This window comes from Cervus elaphus, chromosome 8, assembly GCF_910594005.1.
Source record: "Cervus elaphus chromosome 8, mCerEla1.1, whole genome shotgun sequence".
Lineage (NCBI taxonomy): Eukaryota > Metazoa > Chordata > Mammalia > Artiodactyla > Cervidae > Cervus > Cervus elaphus.
This window is the reverse complement of record NC_057822.1, coordinates 41,415,415-41,427,865: the sequence shown is the minus strand read 5'-3', so window position 1 is coordinate 41,427,865 and position 12,451 is coordinate 41,415,415. Positions and strand designations below refer to the sequence as shown.

The window sequence follows — 12,451 nt, the reverse complement described above, 5'->3', positions numbered from 1 at the left end:
TTAAAAGAATATCTATATAGCCAACCCCCCACTGAAAGGGATTCCTAAGACTCTATAAATAGTTTAAAAGAACATTAAAGGAATATGTTTATGTGAATTATTCTCTTACTTTCTAGATTCTCTACTACCTAGTTGAATTTGACAAATATTAGTAAGAGGTTCTACAAAAGATTAGAGAATAGAAGACAGAAGATGGGCTATTCATTCTCCCTGCTATCTAGCACATTGAGCATCTCTAGAACCTAGTAGGTTCGGAAGTTGCTAGGCTACTTTTCCTGTGGCCACGGATGCTGTCTTACAGCTGTTTGCCATGGCTGTGGCTCTCTAGGATCTGGTGCCCTCCTCCTCTTGCTGCTTCAGGGCTTGTACCAGTAGACTTCTTGCTTACTAATCTCTAACAGTATCCCTTGTTGGGTCTTTTCACTCTGCCCACATCTGCTGGCTGTCCTTACATTAACTGTTTTCAGTTAACCCTATGACTGTACCATCTGTCTCCTGCCAGGTCCCTGACTGGTTATGGTGTTTCAGGTGAGTATACAACAGCTGCAGAAATATAGAGAGGGAGGAAGAAGCAGACGGCTGGTGTTCAGACAGAAGAGTTAGTTGCACAATGGCAAGATCATTCTCTGGGAAAAGCAACAGAGAGCTCAGTCTGGATACAAAATGATTTGGTTGGAGACTTTTTCAAGAAAAGTGATCCTGTTCTCCAAAGTCAGGGTTCAGGGGGATAAACAGAGAGTTGTGGAAGAAGTTATGCTTAACTTCTAAGTTATGCTTAAGTTATGCTTAACATCCTAAATAAAATCCTTATTGGTAGATCTGCAACTTCCAGTGGAAAGTTTGGAGAAAGAAGATTGACAGCTCCAGTTTAGAGGAGCTCGTTTAGAAGGCTTGTGGATGTGGAGGTACATTTGTGGACACAGTGCCTTGATCTTTCTCAAAGTTGTTGCATGCATTTGTTTGGACTCAGAGCACAACACAGCAGAGTATCTTGTCACAACTCTGGAGCTGGGTGACCTTGTACTAGGAGTAACTCTCAGCCTCTGTTTCTTGGTCCTGCTCAAATTGGGTGCCTCTTGCTGTGTTGACCAGAAATCTAACCCTCAATCCTAGCCAGCTCCACTTTTACTTTCTGAACCAGAATTTGACATTCTATCCTAGGTTTTGGCTTCCCTGCTCCCACCTCAGGGTTGACAACCCTTATGGACTCTTTCCTGCCTCTGGGCAGGTTAGACCAGGTGACAGACACGCCTCTGAGAGTGGACTTCCTCAAAAGCTGGACTTTGGCCCTGGAGCCTGAGCAAAGAAAATCTGAGCAATAAAACCTTACCTGTGCACAGTGTACTTTATCTCAGGACTTGCAGCTCTGTCCCATTGGAGTCTGGATTTTTCCCACCTGGATGAAGGTCAAGGGGGAAAAAGGCCAGGAAAGGGGCTGGAAAGCTGCCACAGAGCCAGATGAAATGACCTGACTTCCCCCAAACTGAATATTATGGATCAGTGTTTTCTTTTGGTCATAAAAGCTGTAGGAATTTGCCTTAGGTAAACAACTCCCACCCCATCCTGCACCATCCCCCTTCCCCCAGCCTCATCCCCAACAGAAAGGCAGTATTGTCCAGAGGTGATTTCCAAGAATTCCATCATGAGATAGGCACAGATTCTTAGCCTGTGTGTCTACATAGAAAGCCTTTTCAGTGCCCTCAAATAGTGAAGTCTTGGGCAATTGACTCAAGCCAACTGAATTCACAAAAATTGACAAATATGACAAAAAGCACTGCTATAAATTTTTTTGTTTTAAATCTCATATCAATTCTCACAGCACTCCTAAAAGGTACATGTGCTAAGACACTTTGGTCATGCCTGGCTCTTTGCGACCCTATGGGACTGTAGGCTGCCAGGCTCCTCTGTCCATGGGATTCTCCAGGCAAGGATACTGGAGTGGGCTACCATGCCCTCCTCCAGGGGATCTTCCTGACTCAGGGGTCAAACCCATGTCTCTTAAGTCTCCTGCACTGGCAAGTGGGTTCTTTTTTTAATTGCACCACCTGGGAAGCCCTAAAAGGTGTATACATTCAATTATTTTTTTAAAATTTTATTGGATGTATAGTTGATTTGCAATGTTGTGTTAGTTTCAGGTGTATAGCCAAGTGATTCAGTTATACATATAAATATATTCATTCTTTTTTAGATTTTTTTTTTTCTCATATAGGTTATCAGAGAAGATTGGGTCGAGTCGAGTTCCCTGGGCTACACTGTAGGTCCTTGTTGGTTATCTATCTTGTATATCGTAGTGGGTGTGTGTGTGTAATCCCAAGTTCCCTATTTACCCCTCCCCACCCCATTTCCCTTTAGATTACGAAAGCCTGTTTCTGTGTTGTAAAATAAGTTCATTTGTATGTTTTTTTTTTTTTTTTTTGGTTGTCAAATGATCCTTTATTTTTCTTTTTCCTTTGCAGTTCTTAACTAGCGGGGCACTCCACTGCACCACTGTTGATATCATCTATGGTGTCATGAGGGTGGCGGCCATCAACATTGCAGCCCACAGACTGGGCGGTCCCCAGGATCTCTTTAATGGTTCCAGAAAGTTCTCTAGCTAGAGACCGGTGCCGCATCTGCCGGGCAATGTTGATGATCTCATCAAAAGTGATGTTTCCACTGTGCTTAATGTTTTTCTGCTTCTTTCTGTCCCTTGGTGGTTCCTTGAGGGCTTTGATGATCAGGGCAGAAGCAGAAGGTACCACCTCAGTCTGGGCTTGTCTGTTCTGAATGGTCAGTTTCACTGTAATCCTCAGACCCTTCCAATCACCAGTTGCCTTGGCTATGTCATCACCGACCTTTTTTGGAGACAGGCCCAAGGGGCCGATCTTGGGGGCCAGGGCAGACGTGGCACCGACTTCCCCACCCGTGCACCTCAGGTACACGACTTTGATCTCGTTGGGGTCAAACTTAGGCGGCATGGTGGAGGCGGCTGGTGTCGGATGAACCCGGAAAGCTTTCGGCTTTCGTCTAGGAGGAGGCGAAGGTGCAACTTTCTTCGGTCGTCCCGAATCCGGGTTCATCATTTGTATGTTTATAAAAAAAATTAGATTCCACTTATGAGTTAGATCATGTATTCTCCTTAATACAAGGAAACAAGACATATCAAGGTTGAGCAGGTTGCCTGAGGTCCCACAGGTAGGAGGTGGCCGAGTCCAGCTTGGGACCCAGGCGTACGGTCCAGCAGCCTGTACACAGTGTCTTTAACTGAAGCCCCAGGCTTCAAGGTGCCACGTACACTAAACATTCATGAAGTGGTGTTTGAATCTCACATTTCCTCCCTGAGGCAAACAGATGGAAATGCAACCTACAGTCAGGATTGCTTGGTGAATATTAAGTACAGACAAATGGGAATTAGATTTTCTTAATGAAGGGTTCTTCAGCTAAGAGTGCTTGAGATATATTCTTCTCCTTGTGAGGAGAGCACCAGTCAAGGAGATGACTAGAATCTGGTGAGGGCACCTCTTTCTTGGTCATTGGTTGGGATTTACAGGCCTTGTTCTTGGTCCCTCCTCTTTTGCCGCATACTGCCCCCCAATGAGAATTTTCTGTGAACACTTTCTTCCCTTAGATATGTTAATGTCATTATCTTTGTCACAACTTTAAACATGGTAAACGCCAGGCTCTGAAGACAGCTATTCTCTAATTTTTGACTGGAACTTAATCTGGAAGCCCATTAGCCAGCCCTTCCAGACTCTGGTTTTGTACTTACTGTCTCTGGCCTCATCCTTTGATTTGCTTTGTTTAACTGAGTTTTGAGGTGCTCTAATGATCTTTCTTATGTATCTTCAAAATTCCCTCCTTTCTAAAGTTGGATGTTCTTACTCTTATTTCTAATATCAGCCCAAAAGTTTTATGTGAACAGTTCTCAAAAGTGTCCCCCACTTGGAAATAGATGAGGCATCTAGACCTTTGGTGCATTATTTTATGCTGATTGTTTTGCTCAAAGCTCCCTGATATCACCTGTACAGAGATGAAAGACATTTTCTTGGTGGTCATAAGGAGAACATGAGGTGATATTTAAAACTCTGGGCACTTCCATTCTAAACAAAACATAGGAAGAAGCAGTGACTCGTCCTCTTGAGCAATCTTGAAAAGTGGTACATTTAAAAATGGGTAATATATTGATAAGTTTGTTACAACTGTTTAAAAGATCTTAGGAAAAGAAATCTGAAAACAGGTCTTGATTTTCCACATATTTTCTCCACCATTACCCACTACCACATTGAACCCAAGGACACAAGCTTGAGAAGTCAAATCTCTAGCTATCTGCTCATAAGTTTATGTCAACTACAAATCTGTGTTTGCCAAGGGCACTTGCCATCTGCCTCTGCAGAGATTGAACCATTTGCAGCTGTAGCTGTTGACCTTCAACACCCCCGAGGGAGTTCAAGGTGGAGTGAGGCACTCTGTGCTCTAGGCAACCTGGTGGAACAGGTCTTGAAGATACTGAGATATTTTCAGGAACCGATCATGATCTCAATCTTTGATTCTCTTTCTACCTAGAAATACTTTGGCCACCTGATGTGAGGAACACTCATTGGAAAAGACCCTGATGCTGGGAAAGACTGAGAGCAGGAGGAGAAGGAGGTGACAGAGGATGAGATGGTTGGATAACAGCATCAACTCAATGGGCATGAGTATGAGCAAACTCTGGGAGATAGCCAAGGACAGGGAAGCCTGGTGTGCTATAGTCCACCGGGTCACATGAGTTGGACATGACTGAGCAACTGAACCACATACCTAGAAAAGCACTACATCCCTTCATGATAATATCAGCTTCTCTCTGGTGACTAGCAGAAAACCTCCTGTAAAGTAAGCACTTGATTGCCCTGAACTCCTTCTTCACCAAAAGCTTATATATTGACCTCCGTCCAGTACCTCTTTGGAGCAGTCTCTCAGAGCTATCTGAGGTGCTGTCTTCTGGGCTGCAGTCCTCATTTTTGCCCCAAATAAAACTTAACTTGCAACTCTCAAGTTGTGCATCTTTTTAGTCAACATTTATGTCATTCATACATTGTTCATAAGTCTGAAACAGTTTATATATTCTATCTGATATGAGTCTAGCACTTGACTTTAATCTTTTAAATATGTATCATGTATAATAATAATACACACACACATTGCTATATATGATAGCAATGCTTAGGAAAAGTAACAATGCAAATGTTAAGTGGAGTATAAAAAGAGTCCCTTTCAGTTCAGTGTTCTTATTCAAGTGATGATACCAATAGATGTTTTACATGAAAGTTTGGTTATTCTGCACAGCAAAAACTGACATCAAGAGAACAGATAAAACATTTTGAACATCCACAGTAATTTTTAAATTATTTAGAAAAGGCCTATCTGCTTCAGTGGTAATAACTGGCTTTCTTATCAAATGAAAGTCATGTTTTAAGAGATCAAGCCACAGCAGTTTTTGAGGCCTTGGTGCCTCAAGCAAACTTGATGGATGGGCCAACTCTAGAATGGGTAAAATATCAAAAGGGTAAGTCCACAGTCCATACCATTGCACATCCTAAAGATGAGTTATTCATAGTGAAACACTCCACTCTTTTCTACCCTACTCTTGGCTCCAAGAATTTTACTGGCCACCCTTGCCTTCTGTCTGCCAATAGATTTGACCAATGAAATGCATCTGTAGGAGACTGTACCTTCAGCCTCCTTCCTATTACATCTCTATGTAGGCTACTGTTCATATTTGATGTTCTTTTTCATATTACTCTGCATAGGGATGGTACCATCTCCCCATTTTACCAACTCTGAATTGTTGCACCTTCCACTTTTGGTTTGCCTAAAGCTGCCCATGCCTGCAAGTTTTTCTTTTATTTAAGTCTCATCACTTAACCAGTTCAAGTGGGCTATCTGATTCTTCATAGAACCCTGATTGATGCAAACATTAAAACTAAAAATACCAAGATTCAGTAATTTTGAAAAGTTAACCATCTATCCAGATGCATCCTGATTAGCTAGGAAATGGTATAAGTAGATTTTTCTCTCCAGAAAAGGAGAGACAGAATATCAAGACTAGGGGGGAATCTTAGAAGAGGAGAATTGATTCATTGTTCAACTTAACTATAAACTAAACAGTGGCTCAAAAATTTAGTTAGGTGAGCACATTTTTTTTTTAGAGGGTCTTAGAATCATTACCTTAGAAGCAAAACTGTGTAAGTTCTCAGAGTTTGAGAACTGGGTAAAAAAAACAAAATGATTCTGTGGATTACCACTCTTAATTCTCAAATTTGATGACAAGTATAGATAAAGAGGATGAGACGGTTGGATGGCATCACTGACTCAATGGACATGAGTTTGAGTAAACTCTGGGAGTTGATGATGGACAGGGAGGCCTGGCGTGCTGCATGCAGTCCATGGGGTCACAAAGGGTCGGACACAACTGAGCAACTGAACTGAAGTGATTGACTAAGAAATGAAATAAACAATGCTCCAATCAGTCATCTTTCATTTCTTAAAATATCCTTTGAATATTTCTCTAAGGCACACATGAAATTGATGAGGATCCAAAACACTTATCAGCCATTCCATTGTCAGGAGTGACACAGCCTCACAGAAGAAAGAGTTATAAGAGTTATTGAAATTTTCACAAAACGAACTATGAAAATTTGTACTAATTCCCCTCTTGGCCAAATTGTGCTGATCTTAGTTTTCTTTCCATAAAATGTAACCCCTAGGAGAAGAGAGCTGTTATATTTCTTGTTTACCACTGTATCTTGATCTGTCCAGGTGTTAGAATATCATTGACTAGGTGACTTATAAACAACAGAAATTTATTTCATTTCTCGTGGTTCTGAAGCCTGGGAAGTACAAGACCAAGGTGCCAGTAGATTCAGTGTCTAGTGAGAATCTACTTCCTGGTTTATAGATTGTCATTTCTTGTGTTCTCACATGGTAGGAGGGATGGGGTGATCTTAGGGATTCATTTTATAAGCAGTCCACCCTCACTTCCTAAATCACCCCTCAATTCAGTCCAGCTGTGAACCACCCTTACTGAATTATTATCAACTAAGGTTGAGATGGTTGGATGGAATCACTGATTCAATGGACATGATCTTGAGCAAGTTCTGGGAGATGTGAGGGACAGGCAAGCCTGGTGTGCTGCAGTCCATGAGGTCCCAAAGAGTTGGACATGACTGAGCAACTGAACAAGTCTCTTTTGCTCCATCTTCTGCTAGTCTGCCTTTTTGATTTTTTACAATACATACTCTCTTTACTTATCCATTCATTTTAATCTTTAAATTGGTATATCAGTCATTACCTGGGTCCTCATTTACATGAAAATCATGTGTCTCTAAATTCTTAACGAGCTCTTTTATTACGTTGTGTCTTAGGTTGTGTTATCTGGAGAAAACACTGTTAGATGGAGATCCATATGTAGAAATTTACTGGAGAGGATGCTCAAAATAAATTCTTGTGTGGAAATAGGAGGAAATAGGATTGTGTAGTGAAGGAAATACGATTGTGCAGAGAAACAAATTGCATAGGGATGCATTTTCAACAAAGTGGGTTGACCCACTATAAGTGGGATGACCATTCAGAGTTGACTAGTTTTAAAGCAGAGGATCTGGACCTTCACATGCTACTCCCACTCCTTCTCCCCATCATAGATCACTCAGTGAATGTGGCATGTGGGCTACACCACTATGAGACGTGATCTCGGGCAGGAAGGCTCTACTCCACTGACGGGAAGTTTTTGGACAGAAATTTAGCTGACAGTCTCAGCTGTCAACAGTTCCAACGCCAGGAGAATGAGTGCTCGGAGTCCTAAAGGGAGATCTGTGTGATGCATCACAGCCTACACTATTACTATACGAAGGTTCGATGCTCTTCCGACAAATTCCTCCTAACATAGTGTTTTTCATGAATGCAGTTTCCTTGTCTCTGGGTCCGTTGGCCATATTTACAACCTTTAGATGCAGTTACTTATTTGAGACTTCAGAAGGAAACATTCATCTCATCTCTCTATTCTGGAATACAGAAAAGCCACACACTTTGACTCTGTTCTTAGGTTGGATATTCCCACCCAGAGTATCCTTACAAACCCCTGCAAACCAGTGTTCATTTTTTTTCTTCAAGAAAATTTATTGAAGTATCCATGGACTGCCATGTTACTCCCATTTATAAAGCAGTTCACTGCTAGTATGCCCTGGCTTCATGCTGGCAATCATAAATTTTAAGATCCTTGAGTCCATGACTCAGTGTTCACTAACTTATTGTTTATAAACTTATTTATTCTTTAATTTATTAATATTTGTGTTCCTTGCTACAGATAGTTCTTTGGTTTGGACTAAAGACTGGCCTTATTCAGGATAATATAATGAAAAATAATTTGGACAGTAACAACCACTGTGACAATACCTGTAGTTGGGCAGAGGTCAATGAAAAGCTGAGTCAGTTCCAAAGGTGCCTTGTCATTTTCATGGACCGCTGGTGCCTCAAGAATTGAATTGGGCTTTCAGCTCTTTGACTTATAAGCAGCCAATTCTCTTTATTCTCCAGCCTACAGACTAGAAAGGAACCAGTTTCATTAGTTTTGCTAATCACCAATTACTTTACCCCTGGTATCCTTACCAACTTACAATTACTTTACCAGATATAGCTCTTACTATCAGGTTATGTCATGGACCATCATTTAGTCTATGGATGGTTGTCCTTGAATTAAGGGCCACTATCGGTGAAATCAGTAGCTATACTAGTCCTTCAAAGGACTTATACAGGAGATACAATAAGGGAACTCAAAGATGGAGAAGCTCTATACAGTCAGCAAAAACAAGACCAGGAACTGGCTGTGGCTCAGATCATGAACTCCTTATTGCCACATTGAGACTTAAATTGAAGAAAGTGGGGAAAACCACTACACCATTCAGGTATGACCTAAATCAAATCTCTTATGATTATACAGTGGAAGTGAGAAATAGATTTAAGGGACTATATCTGATAGACAGACTGCCTGATGAACTATGGATAGAGGTTCGTAACACTGTACAGGAGACAGGGATCAAGATCATCCCAAGAAAAAGAAATGGAAAAAGGCAAAATGGCTGTCTGAGGAGTCCTTGCAAATAGCTGAGAAAAGAAGAGAAGAGAAAAGCAAAGGAGAAAAACAAAGTTATACCCATTTGAATGCAGAGTTCCAAAGAATAGCAAGGAGAGATAAGAAAGCCTTCCTCAGTGATCAGTGCAAAGAAATAGAGGAAAACAATAGAATGGAAAAGACTAGAGATCTCTTCAAGAAAATTAGAGATACCAAGGGAACATTTCATGCAAAGATGGGCACAATAAAGGACAGAAATGGTATGGACCTAACAGAAGCAGAAGATATTAAGAAGAGGTGGCAAGAATACACAGAAGAACTATACAAAAAAGATCTTCATGATCCAGATAATCACGATGGTATGATCACTCACTTAGAGCCAGATATCCTGGAATGTGAAGTCAAGTGGGCCTTAGAAAGCATGACTACTAACAATGCTAGTGGAGATGATGGAATTCCAGTTGAGCTATTTCAAATCCTAAAAGATAATGCTGTACTAACACATATATATGGAATTTAGAAAGATGGTAACGATAACCCTATATGCAAAACAGAAAAAGAGACACAGAAATACAAAACAGACTTTTGAACTCTGTGGGAGAATGTGAGGGTGGGATATTTCAAAAGAACAGCATGTATACTATCTATGGTGAAACAGATCACCAGCCCAGGTGGGATGCATGTGACAAGTGCTCGGACCTGGTGCACTGGGAAGACCCAGAGGAATCGGGTGGAGAGGGAGGTGGGAGGGGGGATCTGGATGGGGAATACGTGTAAATCTATGGCTGATTCATATCAATGTATGACAAAACCCACTGAAATGTTGTGAAGTAATTAGCCTCCAACTAATAAAAAATTAAAAAATTAAAAAAAAAAAAAGATAATGCTGTGAAAGCGCTGCACTCAATATGCCAACAAATTTGGAAAACTCAGCAGTGGCCACAGGACTGGAAAAGGTCAGTTTTCATTCCAATCCCAAAGAAAGGTAATCCCAAGGAATGCTCAAACTACTGCACAATTGCACCCATCTCACACGCTAGTAAAATAATGCTTAAAATTCTCCAAGCCAGGCTTCAGCAATATGTGAACCGTGAACTTCCAGATGTTCAAGCTGGTTTTAGAAAAGGCAGAGGAACCAGAGATCAAATTGCCAACATGAGCTGGATCATCAAAAGAGCAAGAGAGTTCCAGAAAAACATCTATTTCTGCTTTATTGACTATGCTAAAGCCTTTGACTGTGTGGATCACAATAAACTGTGGAAAACTCTGAAAGAGATGGGAATACCAGACCACCTGACCTGCCTCTTGAGAAACCTGTATGCAGGTCAGGAAGCAACAGTTAGAACTGGACATGGAACAACAGACTGATTCCAAATAGGAAAAGGAGTACGTCAAGGCTGTATATTGTCACCCTGCTTATTTAACTTATATGCAGAGTACATCATGAGAAACGCTGGGCTGGAAGAAGCACAAGCTGGAATCAAGATTGCCAGGAGAAATATCAATAACCTCAGATATGCAGATGACACCACCCTTATGGCAGAAAGTGAAGAGGAACTAAAGAGCCTCTTGATGAAAGTGAAAGAAGAGAGTGAAAAAGTTGGCTTAAAACTCAACATTCAGAAAACTAAGATCATGGCATCCGGTCCCATCACTTCATGGCAAATAGATGGGGAAACAGTGGAAACAGTGGCTGACTATTTTGGGGGGCTCCAAAATCACTGCAGATGGTGATTGCAGCCATGAAATTAAAAGACGCTTACTCCATGGAAGGACAGTTATGACCATCCGAGACAGCACATTAAAAAGCAGAGACATCACTTTGTCAACAAAGGTCCGTCTAGTCAAAGCTTCGGTTTTTCCAGTAGTCATGTATGGATGTGAGAGTTGGACTGTAAAGAAAGCTGACCGTTGAAGAATTGATGCTTTTGAAATGCGGTGTTGGAGAAGACTTTTGAGAGTCCCTTGGACTGCAAGGAGATCCAAGCACTCCATCTAAAAGATCAGTCCTGGGTGTTCGTTGGAAGGACTGATGTTGACGCTGAAACTCTAATTCTTTGACCACCCGATGCGAAGAGCTGACTCGTTTGAAAACACCCTGATACTGGGAAAGATTGAGGGCAAGAGGAGAAGGGGATGACAGAGGATGAGATGGTTGGATGGCATCACCGACTCAATGGACATGGGTTTGAGTAAACTCCGGGAGTTGGTGATAGACAGGGAGGCCTGGCGTGCTGCGGTTTATGGGGTCTCAAAGAGTCAGACACAACTGAGCAAATGAACTGAACTGAACTGAACAGCTAGAAAAAGCTCACTAAGTTTGGTAAAGATCATGACCAGCATATGCTACTCATCATTTATACCACCATTTGGTGGTATCAAGTGCCAAAATCTTATTATGAATTTGGCAAATTGATGGAGCTTCCCAGGTATGTGGTAGTGGTAAAAATCCCTCGTGCCAATGTAGGAGACAGAAGAGACACAGATCGATCCTTGGGTTGGAAAGATTCCTTGGAGTAGGAAATGGTAAGCCACTCCAGTATCCTTGCCTGGAGAACTTCATGGACAGAGGAGTCTGGTGGTTACAGTCCATGGAGTCGCAAGGAGTTGGACACGACTGACCAGCTAACACTTAAGTTCACTTGGCAAATTGATAGCTCTTTTTACTTGCTGTGAAATGTATTCCTTTTGTGTCTTGTGAGATACATTGAAGTCCATGTATAACTTATTTGTATTCTTTATTATATTTATATTCCAGTTATATAAAAAGGAGTTTGAAGATAATTGCAAAAAATTGTAACTAACATGTCCTAACAAGAGTACTAATATGTCCTAACAAGACTGCACATTCTTAAAGGAAAAAAAAATTAAATCAAGTTTTCCTGATAGTATTGAAATAAAACTCACTTATTATTCATGTAAACACATGGTGAAGTATTAATGGATATCTCAAATAATTTTTTACAAAGGAATCACAAGTTTAAACCCAAATAGTCTTCAAAGCTTCCATCATGAATCCATGGATTAGTGTTTAAAAAAAGCATGTAAAATAAATGAAATATTATCAGATAGCACTGTATAGTCAGACATCTTCAGTATTCAATATTAACAGGATTTTTGGATTTGCTGCTTATAGTCCTGTGTAATCAAAACTAAACAAAACTATTAATTTGAGTCTGATGACTGAGCAAGAGTAGGAATTTTTTTATTTCCTAAATGATGGAAATTAATAGTTACTCAGCAATCAAGGGAAAACCTATACATTTCACTGTTAAAATGTAGAAGCACTTTCTCTTGAAAAAAACCATGATTTTTAACCTAGTTTAGGGAAAATGCTGTTTCATAAATATACCAAATTGAACTGAA

General features: G+C 40.8%; 1 protein-coding gene across 1 annotated transcript; it reads right to left on the bottom strand.

Moving 5' to 3' along the window:
• Positions 1-2,442: 2,442 nt before the first annotated feature.
• Positions 2,443-2,988, bottom strand: LOC122698951 (60S ribosomal protein L12-like). Its single transcript, XM_043910626.1, has one exon. It carries the CDS (start codon positions 2,955-2,957, stop codon positions 2,460-2,462), a length of 498 nt encoding a protein of 165 aa, XP_043766561.1. The 5' UTR covers positions 2,958-2,988; the 3' UTR covers positions 2,443-2,459.
• Between the last annotated feature and the right edge of the window lie 9,463 nt (positions 2,989-12,451).